The 22,327-nt window shown below is 50.8% G+C and overlaps 1 protein-coding gene and 1 long non-coding RNA gene across 2 annotated transcripts in view; one reads left to right on the top strand and one right to left on the bottom strand.

Annotated features, from left to right (window-relative positions):
• The window catches only part of LOC122241103, a 20,785-nt gene extending 17,859 nt beyond the window's left edge, over positions 1–2,926 (bottom strand). Inside the window, exon 1 of the long non-coding RNA XR_006221067.1 lies at positions 995–2,926. This is a non-coding gene — a long non-coding RNA (uncharacterized LOC122241103). The remainder of the gene's footprint in view (positions 1–994) is intronic.
• Positions 1–20,959, top strand: part of CDA (cytidine deaminase) — a 21,276-nt gene extending 317 nt beyond the window's left edge. The window contains exons 2-4 of the mRNA XM_042996052.1: positions 11,320–11,431; positions 16,727–16,784; positions 20,426–20,959. Coding sequence (XP_042851986.1) covers positions 11,320–11,431; positions 16,727–16,784; positions 20,426–20,542 — 287 coding nt within the window. The 3' untranslated portion in view covers positions 20,543–20,959. The remainder of the gene's footprint in view (positions 1–11,319; positions 11,432–16,726; positions 16,785–20,425) is intronic.
• The last annotated feature ends 1,368 nt before the right edge of the window (positions 20,960–22,327 follow it).

Genomic DNA, 22,327 nt, shown 5'->3' on the forward strand with positions numbered 1-22,327 from the left:
GCCACTCGCCCCTGCCCTGCCTGCTGTCCCGGACCGTGGGGAACGCAGGTGCTGCTCGGATGCAGCGACGTCCAATTCTTAGAGGACTGGGAAGCCAGAGGTGGGACGGGGAGGGAAGTTGGAAGGGGAGGCCATAACTCAGTGCTGGGGGGGGGGGGGGAGAGGGTTGATACTTTCTGACCACCCCCCCCCCGCCGTCTTTGTGGCGCCCTCCTAAGGCTTCCACAGGTTTTATCAGCAAGGCCTCCCCTCGCACCCACTGACCTCCGTGTTATGCCCACTTTTCAATGAAGACACTGAGGACCAGAGAGGTGACGCGACTTGGTCAAGGTCTCACGGGGCACTGGGGGTGGAACCCAGGGCTGAGATCCCCCAGACCCTGCTTTCTTCGCGTCACCTGCTGTGCTAGGAAAGAAAATGAGGAACCGAGGCCAACAGCCGGTGACTTGTTAGTGGACTTCAGGGCTTGCAGAGGGCCTTGGAGGAAGCAAGTAGGCCAGGCGAAGTTTGGGTGACCAGCAATGAGTGCTGGCCTGGGGAGGGTGGGAATTGGAGTCAGCACTAATCTGTTCCTAAGCTCCTTTTCTTTGGTTTGTTGGTTTTATAGAGAAAGCTCACTCGAACAAAAGTTCAGCCTTGTTTTCGCTAAGCTGGGAGGCATTTTCATTCAAAAGAGCGGGGCACCGTGGTGAGGAAGTGGCAGGGAAGCCATGCCCCTCCCCGCCACTCTGGGGGCAGATGAGAATTGGCACAGTGGGCAGATGGGGACACCCAGCCCTGCTGCCCAGAATCTGCCTCTGCCTGGCAGCGGCAGCTATTTAAAGGAAAAGAAGCTCACATGTGTGCCTCTAATGGGTAACCTCCAGCAGCCTGAGGCCAGTTGTGGGCCACCCACCCCCACCGCCACTCAGCTGTGAGCCTAGCTGCGAGCCCCCGCTTCCCCTTGTACAGTCCCCCCCTCTGGGCTCTCCTTGCTGTTCCAGTTATCTCTCACCTTTGAGGTTCTTTCCGGTTTCACGAGTTACCTGAATCTCAAACATCTTTGAGCAGGAGAAGTAACCTTGAGTCCCTACCTGAAAGGGTGGTGAGGAATGCTATCCGTTGACACAACCCGGCAAGGCAGTTTTACATCGCAGAGAACGGAACTGAGGCTCACAGAAGCTAGACGCCCGAGATCACAGAGCTGGGATTCTAATCCGGAGTTCCCCTGACGCCAAGGTGGCTGCTCTGTAGGGAACCCAGACTCTCCGTGTGTCTAGTGCGAATTCAGGCCTGGCCCGGTGGCTCAGATGAGTATTAAACATTAACCACCACCACAAACAACACTGCAGCCCACACTGCCCCGTGGCTCCGGGGTCTTAAACATCGAATCAGCCGTTGGTTCTTTCCAGTGCCTCTTTGCATGGATTCATTCATTCAGCAAATATTTGCTGTGTACCGTGACGTGCTAGGTAATGTGCGGGCCAAGCCCTGGGGATAGCGCCATGAGCAGAAATGACATCGTCTCTCCCCCTATGGAGGTCCCTCCTCTTACACAGGTCATGGTTCAAAAGGGAGGCCTCGACCGATGACTGCAGGAGTGGTTGAATGAGGTGAGCAGGAGTGTGGCCTATTCAAGTTGCGGGAAAGAACCTGGCTGTGCAGTGGGGATTTAGGGAGGCCCCCTGGGATGGGGCGAAGGCCCTGGATTAGGGGCTGCTGGGTTTGAATCCTGGTGCTGCTCTTTATCAGCTGAGGGATGCCGGGCAACACCCTTCACCCAAATGTGCCTTACACATTTGTTGAGCCGAAGACGGTGTGCCCACCTTTCTGGATGGCTCTGAACAGAGCTGCTTTGCCTAGCCCAGCACGGCACCAGGGTCCTCCCCGATGGCTGGTGCCTGTTATCATCAGCCCTGGAACCTCAGGTTGTGAGGCTTTAAGCAAGTCAATGCCTGTAAAGTGACTAGCCCAGTTTCTGCCGCAGTGGCTGCTTCTCCTTCTGTTAAAGGTATTGTTCTATCATTACTGTTTGCAGGCAGCTTCTGGATGACTTATGAAGGCCAAGCATTGCCACTGAGATTTGATGAGGTAGGAAGTAGGCAACCAGGGATGTTAAGAAGAAGAAGAGTAACATGAAAGTAGAATTCAAGGACCGTTGGTCTGACAGGCACTCAGGGAGGGCCAAGACAGAGGAGAGAGTGTCGGGGAGGATGTCTGTCTTATTTGCTGATCGTCCACAGGACCAGCGCATTGCCCAGCCTGTAATATGTCCTCCGTTGAGGTTTGTTGAGTGTGCGAATGAATGACTCAGGCTGGGGCTGTGGCCATTGGAACAAGGAGGAAGGAAAGACCTGAGGAAAACCGTCTGGGACAAAAGGACTGGGCTTGGGATGAGCAGTGTAGAATGAAGGAAAGGAATATGGTTCTAGAGTTTCAGCCAGGTAGACCAGGGGCATGAGGAGGCACTGACCAAGGTGGGAGCTGGAGGCAGAGCTGGGTGGTGCTGAGGACATCACGGGCAGGGACTGACGGCAGGAGTAATAGCCACAAGGCACTGATCATTCACTAAGCACTTGGTATGGAAGATCTCTTGTAATCTCACAGCCACCACATGAACGGAGACGATGAGTGTCACGTGCATTAGAGCATTTTCAGTTGTAAGTGACAGAAACCAAGCAGAACCATTATGGGCAAGAGTAGATGGTATCTCCAGGACAGTTGGATCCGGGAACTGCGATGTCACCATGTCCTTCTTTATCCTCCTGGGTGCTTGCTTCTTTCTCTTATCCTGTAGGTGGGCTTTCTCCAGGAATCAGGGGACATGAGTGCAGGGGACAGAGGCAGGCAGCCTCTGGTCCATATTCTTTTACAGCCTCAAAAGCAGAGAGGAAAGAACTCTCCTCAGGGTGCCTGGGTGGCTCAGTCAGTTAAGCATCCAACTGTGGCTCAGGTCATGATCTCACAGTTCATGAGTTCGACCCTGCATTGGGCTCTGTGCTGACAGCTCGGAGCCTGGAGCCTTCTTTGGATTCTGTGTGTGTGTCTCTCTCTCTGCCCCTCCCCCACTTTCTCTCTCTCTCTCTCTCTCTCTCTCTCTCTCTCTCTCAAAAATATTAAATTTTTTTAAATTTTTTTTTAACGTTTATTTATTTTTGAGACAGAGAGAGACAGAGCATGAACAGGGGAGGGGCAGAGACAGAGGGAGACACAGAATCTGAAACAGGCTGCAGGCTCTGAGCTGTCAGCACAGAGCCCGACGCGGGGCTCGAACTCACGGACCGGGAGATCATGACCTGAGCTGAAGTTGGACGCTTAACCGACCAAGCCACCCAGGCGCCCCAAACATTAAATTTTTTAAAAAAAATCAAATTCCCTATTTAAAAAAGAAAGAAAGAAAGAAAGAAAGAAAGAAAGAAAGAAAGAAAGAAAGAGAAAGAACTCTCCTTCACTAGCTGGAGATGGAAAAACTCCAGGGAAGTGCTCTGATGGGTCCATCTCCAACCACATGCACATCCCTGGGCCAATCACTGTTGTCATGATAGAGTAGTGTGATTGGCCCAGCAGCACATCCCTTCCCAGTGGGGGCTGGGTGGGTCTGTTACCACAAGAAGGAGTGTGGAACTGCCAGAGCAAAAGCCAAAGGCACCCTCTACGAATGAGACAACTGAGGTCGTGCTCTTTCTGCCGCCCCATTGCCACAGGGTGCACGTGCAGACAGGGACAGAGAAAGTGTGCCGAGGGGGGTACAAATGGATCTCCTTCTGTAGATGGAAAGGGAGGGCAGATGGTAGTAAGGCAGGGCCTGGAGAGGAGGGGACCTCGAACAGTCAGAGGAAACCTGACGGGGCACATGGCGGGGGGGGGGGGGGGGGGGGGGGGGGGGGGGATTAGAGACAATTGGGAGGCAGAGAAGGTACAGCTGGATTTAGATGCTGTGAGTTTGTAGTTGATCGTGGGACAGGTCTGCCCAGCTCGTGACTTTCTCCAGCTGCACCAAAGCCCAGCCCGTGTGGAGTTTCCCTCCTCAGAGGCCACTGGTGTCTCGTTCAATTCAAAAACAAATCTGACAGCCTTGTTGTCATGATCTTGTAATAATGGTCCTTTCCCCTCGATGCTGACTGACCAGGGCCTTGCGCCCTCCCGGGGTTGGGCCACCGGGAGGGTGATCGATCCCAACAGTTACCTTCTGTGATTGCTGTGGGAGAGCTTTGGGGAGAGGAGGAGCCCATGGGGGGAGGCAGAGCTACAGAGGGAGAGGGGGGTGGGGACACAGAAGAGATGGGGCAGCAGGGGGTTGGCAGGGACAGCCAGTGTCTGCACAACGCCAGATAGGAGGTGGCAGAGGAGAGTCATGGAGACCACTCTTTCCTGGCACCCCCCAAGGGGTGGGCGAGTTTGTCCTTGGGACGCTGGTCTGTCTCCCTCACTCCTCCCTGGAGGAGCTTCACACTCTATACGCCCCTTCACCATTTAGGGGAAAAGCCACTTTACTGGATCAGCTGTCATGAATTCTGAGAGGAACAAGCTGCATTTCTAAAAAGATTCTTAAAGATGTCCTGGTCAATGGCTGAATCCAGCTTGTTTGGGCTTTAACCTTTAAATCTGGTCCTTCATCGCCTTCCCTTAGGCCAGCCCCTGGCCTCCCTTTCTCCTCCAGGACTGCTCTCCAAGCCCCCTCCCCACCCTGACCCCTCATAGCACTTCCTGGTAAGTCAAAGCAGGTGTCTCTAACTGGCTTCCTGTCCTTCCAGCCCTCCTCACACCCACCACACCTGTCTTCCCAGCTCATCCATTGGTCCTCTCCACTGTCACTCAAAAACAGCTCATTACAAAGAGGAGCTTCACTAAAACCCCTGGGCTCTGTAGTTGAGCTAGAATATAATTCATATATGATACTGTGTGTTGCCTGTGCAGTGGGCTGGGAGGTGGGAACGTGGAAAGAGTGTAGTATTGCTTCAAGCCCGTGGATGTGACATTTTTCTGGTTGGGTGATTCTCAAATACGGTCCCAGACCTATAGCCTCAGCACCTCCTGGGACCTTGCTGGAAATGTGAATTCTTGGGATCTGACCCAGACCTACTGAAGCAGAAACTCCAGGAGAAAAGAGGAAGGTTGAAAAAAATTTTTTTTCTTTTGAGAGAGAAAGAGAGAGCGAGAATCCCAAGCAGGATCCACACTGTCAGCTCAGAGCCCAATGCAGGGCTCAATCCCATGAACAGAAACCAAGAGTCAGATGCCTAACCAATTGAGCCACCCACGTGCCTCTGAGAAACCTCTTTTAAGAAGCTGTCCAGAAGATGCTGACGCCCGCTGTGTGTGACAAGGACCGTTTTAACTATATTTAGGTCCCTCAAGAGAGACGGTGCTCAGAAGCACTGCTCTTTTCTCTGGGTGGCCAGGCCCAAATCCCCTCTTTGGAACTTCTTTCCTTGCTAATGGCTTGATCACATCTGACCCTCGCCCTGCCTTAAGCGCCAAACCCACTCTAAAACATGTCCTCACTGAACTGCCATAGAGAAAAAGGACAGCCCTTTGTATCTGACAGGTCAGGATGTGAGTCCAGGCTCCCTGCCAGCAGCCTCAGCCTTTACCTTCTCTAAAATGGGGTTATAACAGCCTCTGCCCTACAGGGTTGTTAAAAGGGTCAACGACACAATACAGATTGAAGTGTTCCACGGAGTGCCAGGCAGATAAAAGAAAAACAATGAAAGAAAAGAAAAGAAAGCAGTAATGACAGCCCTATCATCCTGGTGTTATTTGGTCCAATCTTACAATTGTGGATTCCTAACTTGGCATCATACCGGCCCATCTCGCACATGTGTTTCAGAGTAAGTGAAGGCCATACTGGCAATGGCGTTGCTTTGCCTGGCTAGACGACAGCCTCTTTTCTGCTCGAGGGAAGCAAAACGAACCCGTCTGGCCTTTCTTGATCAGAGTACACGGCCGAGGCCTTTCTTCCCATTTTTTCTTTTTCTCTTTTTGAACAAGAGGAGGAAACTCCACTTGAACTTGCTGGCGGCCCCACATGAAATTATAACTTTGCACCTGAGAGATCTAGCACCCCAGTGGGAAATCACAGTCATTGGAGTGCGGAGAGAGTCTCACGGGCCTCATTGTTCCAGGCCCTGGGCATTCTGCACCCAGGAGCCCCCGCCCTCAGGAGGTTTACACTGTGACCTCAGAATTAGACAATAAAGACGTTTATTTCAGGAAAGTGTCAAGGGCTGTGATGAAATTAAAGCAGGAGAAATGGACCGAGAGGGTAGGAGGCCATGAAGGGAGGAGGCACTCTGAGACAGGACGACCATGGCAGGCCTCTCTGAAGAGGGGACATTTGAGCAGAGACAGCAGTAGGGTGAACCATAGGCATGTAGGGGAAAAGAGTTCCAGGCAGTGGGAACACAGCCGGAGCAAATGCCATGTGCCAGGAGGGCGCTTGGCATCCTTGGAGAACAGCTGGAAGGCCGGCAGGCCTCAAGGGCAAAAGGAGATGAAGTCTAGGAGGTAGGCAGGTTGGCACCAGATTAGGTAGGACCTTGTCGTCGTGGAAAGGATTTCAAAGTGCCTGAGGGACAGAGGCGGGGCCACTGTTCACACCTTATCCAGCAGGAGTAGAAGCTCAGCCACACAGGCCTAAAAAGTCCAAAAAGCTGGACTTTTGTGCCATTAATAGCAGCAGCTGGGCCACTGCTGAGCACTTAGTCTGTGCCACACTTTGTGCTAATTGCTTTACGCGCGTGGTCTCAACTCATCCTGGCGCGAGTTCTCCGAGGAAGGCGCCATCGCTTTCATTTTACAAATGAGGATACTGAGTCTTGAGGAGGTTTTAGTCTCTTGCCCAAATTCTCAGGGCCAGTGGGGCAAAGGGTCCCAGGGGCGGAAGAGAACCCAGGGGCTCTTCCTGCAAAGCTCTGTTTGGGCAGTGGGGTGGCTGAGTGGGCTCTGGCCCTTTGAAATTTTTAGACACAGTTAAGGGAAATTTCTCTCGATGAGGCCATTCTGAATTTCAAATGCAGCCACAGGCAGTTGTCCTGAGGGACTAGCCTTCTGTGAAACCCAAGATTTATGTGAATCCCACTTAACAGGGAAAGTGTCCCTGAGGGACAAGGCAGGGCTGGGATGGTTGCCAAGACAGGGAATGAAGTGGGGGGACAAAGTTAGCAAGGATCTTACTCTGGGAGAGGCAGAAGTCAAATGCAGCCAGGCCAAAGTCAGCAACAGTGGGCCAGGGCAGGCAAGGTCATGTTTAAAGGAAGTCATTTCAGGCAGGCATCAAGGAACCTGGCCGGGGAGACTCGGTGGGGAGCAAAAGAGGCGTATTCATTTATTCATTTAACTTCCGTTGACCCTGAGACAGGGCCGGTTATCCCGGCTATAGTGACTCACATAGGAATGTGAACAGAGCTTGGTCGAAGTCAAAAACATGTGGCGTTCAATAAATGTCTCAATCATTACTTTCAGGGTTGCAACTCCCTGATCGCTCTTGGTCCCGTCTCCCAACTGTATTAACTGACATCTGTGTGGTTGTCAACAACAGACCCGCCCGCTAACTAGTTTAGACAAAAGGAGGGAGTATTGGCTCCTAAAAGTTGGGGAAGAGCTGGCGCGTAGCCGGGCCTCGGGGGCAACTGCGCCAAGCCAGACCCTTTTCCAGTCTCCTCTCATCTTTCATCCATTCTTTAGTGTGTCCATTTCATTGTCTCCTAATGGTCTCCTCCGTAATGAATGGAAACCAGGCCATCAGCAGGGCTCAAGCCCACTCTCTCAGTCTGCGAGAGAAACGGAAGTTCCGGCACAGAGAATTCTGACTGGCTCGGTGTGGGTAAGGTGCCCGGCTCTGATTGGCCCAGTGAGTTTGGTGCTCAACTCTGATTGGCCCAGTGCGGGTCAGGCACGCAACCTTAGACCAATAAAAAAAAGTCACGCGAGAATAAGATGGCCGCTCCCATCTGTAAGATGCGTTGAGAACATAGGTGAGGGTCCTTCCCCTGGGGCGGGGAAGGAGAAAGGTGCTACGTTTTGGAAACAATAGATGCTCGCTGTCATCTACCCTCTGGTGTCCAGTAGGGACACCCGTCCTTCTTCCCAAAAGTGGAATTCCAAACCTGTTCCCACCTAACACCCCACAGCCAGTCCATGTGCCACTGTTAGTGAACACATTTATCCTGTCCTAGCAAGACACTTGCAGCAGAGGTACCCAGCCCAGGGGATGGCAGGGTGGGGCAGGCCCTCTAGTGACATCCATTCCTCGCCATCAGTTGGACATGAACACCTGCGATCCTGAGAACCATGATGATGTTTAATGGATCAAATGATTAATCGAACCCCTCCATAGAACATCCATGTAAATAATGCAAGGACAGAAAATTCTGTGGGCAAAATATATGAGGAGATAATGACCAAACAATTTCCAAATTTGGTGAATTCAGGAGAAACGAAATCCTGCATAATCACTTAGAAAAAGGGAGTGCCATAGGTAAGGAACAGTCGCAGGTGACGAAACAAAATATACACAGTGACTGGAACACGATGGCTGCCTACTTCTTTCATCTAACAGACCAGGGGGTGGGCTGCAGTGCTGGGCATACGGACTGTTCTGCTCTGCTGTGTTCCACACAGTTGTTCAGGAGATCAAATTCCTTCTGTCTTGATGTCTTGCCATCGTTAGAGTGGTGTCCACATCCACGTGTTCAAAACTGGCACATCCATGTTCCAGAGCCTGGGAAAGGGAAAGATGAAGCGGGGGAGCAAGCATTGTCCCCCCAAAAATGTCATCTGGAAGTTGTACCCGTTACTGCCATTCATATCTTGTTGGCTAAAACTACAAGGCTACACGAAGTTTCCAGGGAGGCTGGGAAATGTGGTCGCCGGCTGGGTAGTCATGTGCCCCAGTCAACTCCAGTGGCTTCTAGTGGGAGAGCGAACCTTGGGAACAGTTAGTCTTTGCCACAGAACTGGCTGTGGCCTGTAAGTATCTGTGTACATCCTTTCACACGTAGGACCCACTTACCACCTTCCTAAGGGAGGCAGCCCAAAGTCCCACTCAGTCACTGCATTCAGCTCTAAGAGCAGGATCTCGAGGCGGAGCGGTCTCTTTCCTCAGGTGTAGATGTGGCCCCGCTGGCCTACTGGCCCCAAAAGTAAAAAGTAATCACCCACACCTCACTTCACCCTCCCACAATATTCAGTGTGGAGTGGGAACAGGAAAGAGTAGGACAGAGTAATAGTCACCAACTTTCCCAACGGGAAAAGGAGAAGAACAGGGCACACACTGTGGCCACCAGTCTGTGCAGTTATCAAACTTGCCAGGCAGTTCTTGTGAGAAGACTCCCCACCCTGGCATGCACTCTGCTTTCCCTTTCTGCCCTGGCGGCAACCCCTTGTCCCTGTCCACTGGGGACCCAGGCTCTGCCCTCTGGGAGCTTCTTCCCTGATCATCCTGTCATTGGCCACACATCTGAAGTGGGTTTTGGAGAGAGTGACCTCCTTGGGGGCACACAGCTCTGTCAGCTCACTTCTGACGGTAGGGTTTGGGGAACCCAGGAGTTTCTTTAGGGACTGAACGATCACAGGGTTTAACAGGGCAGACTTTTGGCTTTTCTGGCTAGCCAATTCTATCTAAAACTTAGAAACCTTCTGGTCTGTTTGCTTCCAGTCATTTCTGAACTGGAGTACCACACCCAAAGATCCTTTCTCGGCATAGTTCTTAAACCTGCCAACTCCCCTTTTTTTCTACTGACTGGCTTCCCTGCCTGGCCCATCCCTGGGTCCTTTTGATGGTGACTGCCTTAAGCCTTGAAACAATAGCCTGAGAAGGTGACACCCTTCATCAGCTCTTTGCCACAGGGCTGTTCCCATTGTCAGGTAGAAAGATCCCATTGGTAGGCAATGAGTAACATAATCTGCCCTCCAGGTTATTGCAGTGTAGGGCTTTACCAAATCATCTGCCACAGAGTAACAAAGCCAACAGCTCTCCACCTTGCCACATCTGCATTGCCCAAGTCCAGGTGTTTTAGATGTTTTTTATTAAAGCCGCATCTCACTCTGAGTCCAAATTTGTCTATCAGTTAGATCTAGGTAAAGCTGCTATAACAAAAATCCCCAAATACAGTGAGTCCACCATGGCGGAATTCTCTTCTCTCACATAACAACTCAGAGTAGGCAGTTGTGCCAGGGCAAATAGGCATCTCAACTCTGCTCTATCCTTGAGTTGGACCAGGGTCCCTAGTGCCTTCTCTCTTGTGGCTTCTCCATCCCTATGATCATAAACCACATGGTCAGAGCTGTCCCACCTCATCCCAGCCTGTAGAGGGTAAAAGAAAGGAAGTAAAGGGCAATCAATCAACCTCTTTACAAAAAATGTGATCCAGAAGTTTCCCACCTCACTGTGGGCCACATGCCATTGACCAAAACTTAGTCACGTAGCCATACCATGCTGCAGAGGAGTCTAGGAAATACGGTCTGTAGCTGAGTGGCCATGTGAGCAGCCATATTGGAATAGGGGGTCACTCGTATTACTTAAAGGAAGAAGAAAATACATCCTGGGGAACAATATCTCTGCCTCAGAGAGAAAGACCAGCTATAAAGAGCACATCTCAATAGTCAGGGGGAAGCCCAGCTTCTGTGGCCATTTGTTCACGGCCTTACCTCCCTGAAAATGGGGAGTTTGTTAGTCAGCCAATCTGAGTATGCCAATGTTTTATGTCATTGGGAATAGGCTTTGCCCCTTGTCCCCCAGGAACGCTCCTGAGAGGGACACTGGGGAGAAATCCCTTGCTGTGAACTCTGCTACCTTAGCAGCATGCCTCCCATTGGAGGGCTGGGATTGCCCTAAGGCTTGTGCAATCACAGACACCTTTTGCAAAGCTTGGGAGTTCCTTGTTTGTTAGTTTGTTGGTTTTGACAGTTCGTTTTGCAACACAATTCATGGGGGAACTCGGTTGAACTCTGATAGCTGGTCAACAGCACCGAAAATTTTGCACAGGCCCAATCATTGAACCTTCTGTCTCTTAGATCTGGGGCTGGGGGCTCTGCTCATCTTACGGCTCAGTATCTCCCTTGGCCTTGACTTTTGCTGGGGCGATGGGGTAGGTTCATCAGCTTTGCTCTGCTGCCCCTGCTCCCGGGCTGTGCTTCAAGACGGAGGCATTGGGTGAGTGACAAGGGTGGGTGTTCTGGGAAGGGCCATGGCACCAGTGTCCCCGCACTTCCTGTCAAACTGCCCACTCTGAGTAACAGGTCCCTCCCTGCGTTGGAATGGGGTAAGCCTCTTACTCAACACCTGCCATGGGAAGTGGTTCTGCTGGAAGTCTCATTGGTTCCCTCCTCTCTTCTCAGGGTGCAACATTGAAAACGTCTGCTACCCAATGGGCGTCTGTGCGGAGCGAACCGCCATCCAGAAGGCTATCTCAGAAGGGCACAGGGAGTTCAGGGCAATTGCTATCTCTAGGTAAGTGGTGGGAAAGGCAGGCTGCTGCTGCATTCATCCATCTATTCGGCCATCACTCACCACGCGTGTGTCACTCATCCGTTCATTCATCTAACGCGTTTATTCTGTACTTCCTGCGTGCTGGGCACTGTCAGGCTTGACAGAGTGCCAAGGATAAAGAGTTAAGTCAAAAATGGACTCTGCCCTCAGTGAGCCTACAGAGCAGGTAAACAACCGAGGGACCTCTAACTCAAGGGCAGGTGGGGCTTTTGCTCTAGTGACAGTACAGACAACAGAACGCCTACAAGATACAACAGAAAGGCAGCATAGAAACCTAAAGCGAGAGGGACCTGAAAATCACCTGGTATAGACCCCCTAGCCAGTACCCCATTTTACAGATGAAGAAACTGAGGCCCAGAGAGGTTGAGCAACTTTCCTGGGAATTCGTGGCAAAGCTGAGACCAAACTACATCTCTGGAGTCTCACTCTGGGCTCATTCCACGGCACCATGCTGTGCCAGGAAATCAAACACTCTTCCCTGCTCTCTTTGAGCTGCCCCGGGATCCTTCACTGTGAGAGCTGACTACTGCCCTTGGCATTGCCCACCTCTAAGTGCCAAGAACCAGGCTACCAACGCAAGCTGGTGGGGTGACAGCCAGGTAAACCCGGGTTACAGTTCACACACTAATCAGAGTCCAGCCCAGGTCCTGGCTGAACAGTAATAGCATTAACCTACTCTCTCTACATGCCCCAAACATAAATATCCAAGTTCCCTTGTGCAGACCCTCACAGGATGCTCGTTGAGTTCTTGTTGGCCCTGGACCCAGACTCAGTGGCTTCAGGATTTGAGCATGTGAGTGGGCTCTTTTACTAATTTTGACCCTGTTACGCTTCCGATTTAATAGTGAGTTGCTCTTGTGTGTACCTTTGCACTGTGAGAGAGTTTTCTTAGCAAATTAACGGTGCAGGGAAAATGCCACGGGAAATGTTTCATCCACCCAGAAAGTGGGTGCATGACTGACCAAGTATTGGTTTTCAGGACATCCAGGTGCATGGATTACGTACTAGGAGTGAAGCACCTCTTCATTGTGGTGGCGCTAGAGGGCCTTGCTGGCAGAAATGCAAGCCTCCAGAAATGTAGGGACCCAGCGCAAGGCCAGCAGGGGCCGTGTGACAGAAACAAGCTCCCGTTTCTTTATAGCTTTGTCTCAGTCTGGTCCCGAGGCGGACCAGGTTATTGAAGGCGATTTTCCTGAGTAACTGAAGGCAAGGTGCACTTAGGGAGAAGGTCGGTCCCGGCTTCCCAGAGCCCTCCCTGTCACCAAGGTCTGTCCTGGCTTCCCTTCGGCTTTGGGAGGAATAAATGAGGCCATGCTGGGAACATTTTGTGCAGATGAGCAGAGCTCAGGATGTGGATTGTGCTTTATTTAAAAGGGGGGAGGGGAGAGTAACTCAATTCCAAACCTGATCCAAGAAAATAATGATATTCTGGGTGAAAAAGAGGCCAAAGTCAACAAAAGGATAATGGCACGGTGGCCTTGCTCTGTTTAGAATGTTCTAAATGAAACATTCTCCTTCTCCTGGTCATTATCTACTTTTAAAAAGGACTGGGTATCGCTAGCGATGATTAGCAAATCTCCTTATTTACACAAAACCTGCATTTTTCTAGCCACCCAACTGCTCTGCTCCCGGGATTCAGCCTGCAGCAGCATCCCTGAGCCAGAAATGTAGTCATTATTGCACTAATGACTTGTTAAATTGAGAGCGTGGGGTTTACAAGATGAGTGGAAAGTGCCAGCTCCCTCGTTAACACTGACGGGTGTGAACGGTTTCAGAGAGCCCCTTGGAGATCTCCAGAATGCAGAGTGTGGGGCCCAGGCTGGGCTTTTGCTAATGGGGAGTTAAGCTTGTCCCATGGGGGCCCCAGCATAGCCATCAAAGCCGAGAGGTTTCCAGCCCATCGCGTCTGATAAGGATGGCCTCAGCACGTGACCAGAATCAGCACAAAGCAGGGTAACTGTCAAGCCCAGCACAGCACAGGGCAGGAGAGGTGGTAGGCGTCCTGCTGCACCCAGTACGTTCTGGGATGTGTCTTTCTTCAGCCTTTTGATTCTTACTCTAGGAGGGAATGTTGAGTAATGATTAAAAACCCTGGCTCCAAGGTTAGTAAGACCTGGTTTCACATCCTGCTCTGCTGTTGCCCAAGGATCTGAGCTCAGCTTTTCATCTGTAGAAAGGAGGAGAGGAATGCTGACCCACTGGGCTATCGTGAGGATGCGGGAAGTGATTTCTGTAAAGGTCTTGGCCCAGAGTAGGCAACAGATTAAAACTATTGTTTTAGGGACGCCTGGGCGGCTCAGATGGTTAAGCGCCTGACTTCGGCTCAGGTCACGATCTCACCATTTGTGGGTTCGAGCCCCGCATCCGGCTCTGTGCTGACAGCTCAGAGCCTGGAGCCTGCTTCTGATTCTATGCCTCCCTCTCTCTGCCCCTCCCCCGCTCATGCTCTGGCTCTCTCTCTCTCTCTCTCTCTCTCTCTCTCAAAAAAAATAAATAAAACTATTGTGTTAACCTTATCCTTACTACTTTTGCAAGCTGAAGACTACCAAAGGCAGGGTCCACAGATCCTGGGTTCAAATCCTGGTTCTGCCACTTAGTAGCTCTGTGACCTTGGGAAGGTCATGTCGTCTTTCACCATCTATAACGTGAGGACAATAAAAGTATCTACACAGTCCCTACCTTATGGGGTTGTTAAGGGATTAAATGAGTTGATGGACCTAAGGTCCTCAGCACCGTGCCCGGCACAGAGAAGTGCAGTGTGAGGTAAGGGTAAGCCAGTGTCGTGGTCAGGCTCTCTCTCAGCTCTCAGAGCTACGCTGCCTGGAAGCCATATCTTGTGACTTTTGGTGGTTGAAGCCTAAGCCAAATCCAACTTCCCACTGGAATGCATGTTCACCCCACCCCCTTGAAGACCCTAATACAGGTCACTTTTTCCAGGGAAATGTTCTTTGGGAAGCCGGCCACGCATGTCACAAGATTGAGAAAGGAAGTGGTGAGCTTGGCAGGGGCCAGATTATATAGGGCCTTAGCGGTCACGGAAGGGAGGTTGAATTTCACTCAGAGCACCTCTCCCATGGTCGTAACCACAGCCTGCCTGTGTCATAGTACTAACATGCAGACTTTATCTCCCCTCCCAGACAGTACTAGACCCCGGAAGGCAGAGATTCTCCGATTGGTCTTTGTTTCCTTTCCCGTGCCTGTCTGGCATGGTCAGTCTGTGTGGAAAGAAGTAAAAAAAATGACAGAGTCTAGCCTCCAAAGATCCTATGGAAACCCGAGCCGGAGCCTGGTAATCACAAGGGTTACTTTGGCTGCGTGTGCATCCTGGGCAGGGGTCCCCACCCTCTCACGTCCCCGTGGGCTTTTGTTCTGAAGCTGGGAGCATGCTCAGAGAGGACCCACCTTTCCATGGAGCAGAACCTTTCTTTGACTGGAATCCCACATACGACAGCGAGTTATCATGAGGATAAAATAACAACCCATCGCTCTCTCCTCCCTCAGCTGCTTTATGCAGTTCATGCCAGCTATGGCCATATCCACTTGACACATGGTTGGTTGGCTGGTGGTCTGGCTCCTCTCACTAGTGAAAATCCCCTGAGTGCAACGAGTTTCGTCTATTTTGTTCATTGCTGTATCCCCAGCCCTGATAGTGCCTGGTACGAAGCGCCAATAAATATTTGTCGATTAAAACGAGGTAATAGGGGCGTCTGGGTGGGTCAGGGGGTTAAGCGCCCGACTCTTGGTTTGGGCTCAGGTCACGATCTCGCGGTTTCATGAGTTCAAGCCCCACATCGGGTGCTGCCCTGGTGATGCGGAGCCTGCTTGGGATTCTCTGTCTTCTCTCTCTTCTCCCTCTCTGACCCTCCCCCACTACATGCTGTCTTCGTTTCTCCCAAAGTAAGTTACAAAGTAATAATAATAAATTTAAAAAAATAAAATGAGATCATGCATTTCAGTGTTTCGCTGGATGCCTGGGACATTCTAGGCACATATCCAGTAAAAGGATAATCATTGTTAATATATGTAATTTTAAGTTATGGTATATAAGTTATATATAATAAATCTGTATATCATAAGGCACTGAAATTCAGACAGAGCTTATATGTGTAAAGGAATAAGCGCCTGGTAGTACAAGCAATAACAATATGTGTAGAACACTCTAAAGTTTACAGAGTGCTTTCTGCCCTTTATTTCATTTTATCTCCTAGCATTCCTGGGAAGTAGGTGACATGATTCCCCTTGTTTTACAAGCCAAGAGATGCACATTGGATGGGTAAAAACGACTTGGTTCAAGTCACACACGGTTAGCGAAAGGAGGAGCTGACCAAAAACTAAAATTTAAGCCCAGTGTTCTTGCAGAGATCTCACAGAGCTGTGCGTCTAGAAGAGCAGGGACGATGGTGGCTGCTGGCGTAACCTCTGGTCCTCCGGCAGGCTTGGCGGTTCCTACTGTTCAGTTCACCCTTCGTCCTGCTCAGAGCTGGAGGACTGCCTGTAGGTGCCTCGATTCTGAGAGGCGAAGGAACCCGTTTTTCTCTTTTGACTCACACCGTTTTTTTCATGCCACAGGGCCTTTGCATATACTATGTCCTTTGCCTGCAGCACAGAAAAACGCGGGCCTTCAGAGTACCACCTCTGTTAGTTACTTAGTTTCACTGAACCTGTTTTCTTGCAGGTAAAATGGTCCTTCTGACACTCAGGTTGTCCTGGGAATTCAAAGAAATGGATATCGAGTGCCTGGCACAGATCTTGGCACACAGTAGGTGCTCACTAACGGTGATTTATGAACTCTGCATTTCCTCCAAGGACCGCACCGAACACCATCTCCTCCACAATATTCTCTGTTGTTCCTCAGGCAGGGATTGTCTCCTCTCACTGTGAATTCTTATTGCATTTTGTTTAAAACGGTAACTCATTTAGTTTTCTATTTGTCCACTGGGCTGAGCGATCTCCTGAAGGCCAGAGACCAATTCTTCTTCACCCTTGTGTTTCTGGAGTGTGGGCGACAGCAAGTGCTCACTAAACATTTTCCAAACGCGCTAATGAAAACAACGGGCCTGCCTGTGGCCTTGCCCCTTGGAAGTGTGGAAAGCCACCTGGTGTTTCTTCTGAGCCTCTGCGACACCATGCATCTGTGAATCAGAAACTGCTTGGCTGGGTTTGACTTCATCAGGCCAGAACTCAGGGCCTGCATTTCAGTAATTGTCCTCACGCCTCAGGAGAGATTGACCCATGTTTGATTCTCTTTTTCCGCAGTGACCTCCAGGATGATTTTATCTCACCATGTGGAGCCTGTAGGCAAGTCATGAGAGAGGTAAACACCTTTCTTTTCTGGGAAATGTAAACTAGGTGCCTCCCTGCCTTTCTAGGCCGTGGGAGCAAAGCCAGGCTGCCAGCCAGGTCACACAGCTGCTGTCCTGTTTGCCCTGTTGGCTGACATCTAAGCTGTCCCAAGCCTGCGTGAATCACTGGAAATTATTCTTTCATCCAGTAGCTACTTGAGTCAGTATCTACTGTGTGCTAGGCCTGACCGAGCTCTGGGGAGACAGCAGTGAAAAGACAAGCCAGGCCTTGCCGTCATAGTTCACAGTCTAGTGCAGGAGGCAGACAGACAACAAATAAGGAGCAAAATAAACAGAGTTTCTGAGAATGATGAGGGCTGTGGAGAAGAGAACGCAGAAAAAGGAGTCAGAGATCAACAAACATTGACCCAGGACAAATCCAGCCCCCACCCCTTACTTTTGTAAATAAAGTTTTATTGGCACACAGCCACGCCCATTTCTTCATATTTTGTCTATAGCTGCTTTGGCCCTGCAACAGCAGAGCTCAACAGTTCTGACAAAACCCTGTGGGCTGCCGAACCTAAAATGTTTCCTGTCTGACCCTTTACGGAAAAATAGTTTGCCAACAACTACTTTATTTTTTTTTTAATGTTTTTAATTAATTTTTGAGAGAGAGAGAGAGAGAGAGAGAGAGTGTGTGTGTGTGTGTGTGTGTGTGTGTGAGAGCAGGGGAGGGGCAGAGAGAGAGGGAGGCAGAGGATCCAAAGTAGGCTCTGCAATGACAGAAGAGAGCCCAGTGCAGGGCTTGAACTCACAAACCATGAGATCATGACATTTGAGCAGAGATATAAATAATAAAGAACGAGGCAGACAAAGGTCCACAGAAGGAGATTTCCAGGCAAAGGAACCAGCAAGTTTAATGCTTATACATTTGGTGAGTTTGATTAAGTTGTAAGAGGGCTAAAGAGGCTAGAACGCGGCAAGTAAAGGGTAGGGGTGACGGGGCAGGGCCTTATAGGCCATGGGACAGAGGGGATATTGTATTCCAAGAACAAATGGAACTGAATTGTACCCTTAAAAATGGTTAAAAGTAGATTCAATGATGGGGAGCCTGGGTGGCTCAGTTGGTTAAGCGTCTGACTCTTGATTTGGGCTCAGGTCATGATCTCACAGTTCATGAGATCAAGCCCCACGTCTGGCCCCGAGCTGGGCATGGAGGCTGCTTTAAAGATCCTCTGTCTCTCTCTCCCTCTGACCCTCCCCTGCATGCCCTCCTTCCCTCTCAAAACAAAACAAAACAAAACAAAACAAAACGGATTCAATGAGTTCTTATTCTTGACTCAGTGGAAGTTGTTTATGTGTGTACATTTTGGGGAGGGGTGGGTTGTCAGCTTTCACACACTCTCAAAGAGGGCTGTGTCCCCCAGAGTCCCAAAAGGTTAAAGCCACCGTCCTGGAGAATCCCACAGGCTTGCGAGCTTCCATGTGACATCATCGGTCCTTCTAAATACAGCATCTCACTTAATCTCCACCCCAGCCTATGGGAGAAGTGTGGGTGGTTACCCCCACTTCTGAGAGGAGTAAAATGACCTGCTGAAGGACACACAGCCAGACGGTGGTAAGCTGGCATTCACGGCCAGTTCTGGCTGACCGCAAGGTCCATGCTCCTCACAGCCGCCTCCCTGCCTTTATGGTTCTATGACGAGACACATTCTTTTCAGCCACAGAGATGTAATGGTGCTTGTTTCACGGGGGCTTCTGCTATGGAGTTGTTTAATTCCGGGGCGGTGGGGGTGGGGAGAGAGGGGGTAACAACCCCTCTCATTTGCCTTTGTGCCTTGGGCTTTCAGAGCATGTGTCGAACAATGCAAACATCTCCATTTTCTTTCTGCTTCTTGCCAGGCCTGCCAACCAGACACGGTTAGCAGAACTCCCTTCCCAAATTCAGCTGAAAATGCCACCATAAAGGCACTGAGTTCACAATATGGACGTCATCGCCATATTGGGGGCGGGGGGGCGGGTAGAGGGGCAGAAATGGCTGCCCAGCACCTTGTCATGTCCAAGGCCATGGAAGGAAACCACATCAGGATGCCAGCCCCTGGCTCCCGAGGCCCCAGCTGGGTCCAATTGCTCATTGCTGTTTTCTCCAAACAGAGTAGGTGTTGGCAAACGAGAGAAGGCGGATGAAAAAGCCGAAAGGAAGGAGAGGCGAAACTGAAACCAAATTGCAAGTAACAAGAGAGGAAGCTCGGGGGCCGGGGACCTGGCGCTTAGAGTCGCACTGCTCGGCTTTTCAGGCAGAACCCGCCAAGCAGAAAAATCGCCTTCTTTAAAGCATTAATTAAAAAAAAAAAAAAAAAAAATCCAGGGGTACCTGGGTAGCTCAGTTGGTTAAGTGTCCGACTCTGGGTTTCGACTCAGCTCGTGATCCCGCGATTTTGTGGGTTTGGGCCCTGCGTCAGGCTGTGTGCTGACAGGGCGGAGCCTGCTTGGGATTCTCTGTCTCCCTCTCTCTCCACCCCTCCCCTGCTCGCTCGCTCGCTCTGTCAAAATGAATAAACGAACATATAAAAAACAAAAACAAAACGCCGAAGACTGATGTGCCTGGAAATGATGTAGTGGTTCAGACAGAAGCACAGTAGAGCTGCAGAGCTGAGCGGTCACGAACAGCCAAGTAACCAGTAAGAACGGCTTCCATTAACTGAGCACCTACTATGTGCCGGGCACCGTGTACAGGTGCCTTCCACCCATGGTAACACGACAGCCAGGCTGAGCCCCAGTTTGTTGAGGCCAACTTCGGGGCTCTGCATCACACACAGCCGTCTTCCTGCCTGATACATTCCTCGGTTCTCAAAGTCATTTCACAGATCAAGACACGGAGCCCTGGGGAGTTAAATCATTTGCCCAAGATCAAACAGCAAGCAGGTGGTAGCTCCTGGGAGTGGGAGAGGGGAGAGGGCTGGGGGGACAGATTTGGGTTAAAATTTTTGCTTTACTGGTTTTGCCCTGCTAAGCCTAAAATGGGAATCATAATAGCACCTACCCAGGGGCGCCTGGGTAACCCGGTCATTTAAGCTTCTGACTTCTGCTCAGGTCATGATCTCACAGTTTGTGGGTTCGAGCCCCGCGTCTTTCCCTCTCTCTCTCTCTCTCTGCCCCTCCCCCACTTGCACTTTCTCTCCCTCTCAAAAATAAATAAATAAACTTTAAGGAAAAAAAATAACACCTACCTCCAAGGGCAGAGAGCGAAATCACACGTGGGCAATATCTGGTGTGTGGTGAGGCAGGCAGGCATCTGCTCGTGCTTGTGAAGAGAAGGTGCTTTAAGGAAGCAGATCTTAGCTGTTGTTTGTCACAGCAGGTGCAGGTCTGGCCCTGGGGGTTAGATGTTGTTCCTCTGAAGCCCTGGGTGGGTCTCTCATCATAGAACAGATCACTGGTTGCCCTTCAACAAGGTGCCGAGCACTTCTAACTGCTCGACAGACATTCTCTTGGTGGCTCCTTCCTCAAGCTCGCAGGGCCAGGTATGAGTATTGCCATCCCCATTTCACAGATGAGAAAACTGAGGCACAGAGAGGAACGTTAGACAGAGGTGGAGCCAGACTCAAATCCAGGTCAGTCCCAGCCCCTCGGTCACGCTGCCTCCCTCACGCTGGCTTTGCCTCTTTTCCAGTTTGGCACCAACTGGGCTGTCTACATGACCAAGCCGGATGGCACATATGTTGTCAGGACAGTCCTGGAGCTGCTACCTGCCCCCTTCGGGTCCTTGGGCCCGCAGAAGATCCAGTGAAGGTCAGAAAACACCCACCACCTGGAAGAGCCTGGGTTTTCGCGTGTGCTTGAGGAGACAGCCGCCCGGAGAACTTGATGAAGATGTTCACACAGACCTGGGGACATCGGCCAAATGGGCCCCAGCCCTTCCGGGGGCTGGGCAGACGTGGCTTTTTCCAAATTACACTCAAGCATGATGGTCTTCACCTGAAGCGATAAAGCGTTTCATTCCATCCTGGACCAACGTCCCTCCTTGCAACCCACCTTGTCCTCTCCGGGACAGGACCACCCATCCCTTCCTTCCTTTCCTGCGGTCCCTCTTTAAAATTCCAGCCAAGTCCGGACCTCTTCCCTGTCAGCCTTCCCAAGGTCCCGTCCTGTTCTGAGTGACTTTTCTAATTATAGACATCACGGAACATCCCGATTCGGGAGTGCACGTTTTGCTCTGTCTCTATCATTGTTCACAACTCTTAGGACGACAGTGTGATTGGTCTTTATAGAAACGCCTGGATGTTTTCTGCTGGGAGAGGAAATGGGCACCGTGGGACCGTGCACCCTTTGGTGTGGAGAGCTGAGTTTGTAGGCTCTTGCCCCCCAGATGGGAGGCCCCGCTGGGCTGGGCCAAACTGCCAGTGGCCATTTCTAGAGTTTGTTTTGGGCCCTCCGGGCATCGGATGCCATCCACCTGCATGGTTGTAGCTGAGAGATTCCAAAGTGTAAAGAGAAAGGCATGAGTTTGTCTAGACAGGGTAAAAATGTATCTCTGAAGACCTACTGTGTGTCTGGTACTATCACGTGGATTCTTTTTTTTATTTAAAGTGCTCAGCAGCTCAGTGAGGTGGGTACCCCCCACCCCCACTTCTTATAGACAAGGGCACTGGACTTGAGAGAGGTTGACTGACTTACCCTAGGGCTGTAGCAAAGCTCAGGCCCGAATCCAGGTCCTGTAACATCTATGAACCCATTTAGTCCTCACTCGTCAGACTTAAAGTCTATGTCCTCACTTTATCCATGAGCAGATCGGAGCTCAGAGAGGTAAAGCCACTCGCCCAAAGTCACACAGCTAATCTGTGGCAAAGCTGGAATTTGAAATCAGGTCTGTCTGAGTCCAAGTGTTTTTTCCATTCTCCCACGGCTGGTATTTGGCTGCCTCTATTTATACCCTTTATATGGCAAATACTGCAGAGAGAAAGACATATAAGAAGCAGTCTCTGCCCTTGAGGAGCTAACTCCCAGTCTGACAGGAAGAGAGGTGTAAACAGGTCAAAGGCACGGAAATGTAAACTGTGATCCAGGCGGATACCGAGTGCAAGGTGGGCACGGTGGAGGTGCCATGCTGCCTTCTGGGGTGTGAGGAGGGTCAGGAGGGGACTCTTACTGATTTATTGGTTATCATCTTTGTCTCTTTCTCTCGTGAACACACACAATTAGGAAGGTGAGGACTGAATAAGGGAAGGAGCCAGGCCGGCCCTCTAAAGGGGGCTGATGGCTCTGGGTATCCTTCCTGGAAGTTGGCCTTGGGACCAGCCTCACTGGCTGGTAAGAATAGAGCATTGATTGCCTCTTTCCTAGGCAAGCAAATTGCCAGGGTCACAGGAAGTGGACAGGTAAGTCACCCCTTCCCCATGAGTTCTTTCTACTCATTTCTAGAGCACCTGCAGGTGTCGCTGTCTGGCTTTTTCACAACACACCCAGACCTACCTGCTGCCATCTTGGGAGGCAGGAAGGTAATTCCAGCATTGCTGCATGGCACAAAACTCTACCCTGCCTTTCTTTAGGAATGGTTGTTGGGGTCTTAAGCACG

The sequence above is a fragment of the Panthera tigris genome, chromosome C1 (assembly GCF_018350195.1).
Source record: "Panthera tigris isolate Pti1 chromosome C1, P.tigris_Pti1_mat1.1, whole genome shotgun sequence".
NCBI classification, from domain to species: domain Eukaryota; kingdom Metazoa; phylum Chordata; class Mammalia; order Carnivora; family Felidae; genus Panthera; species Panthera tigris.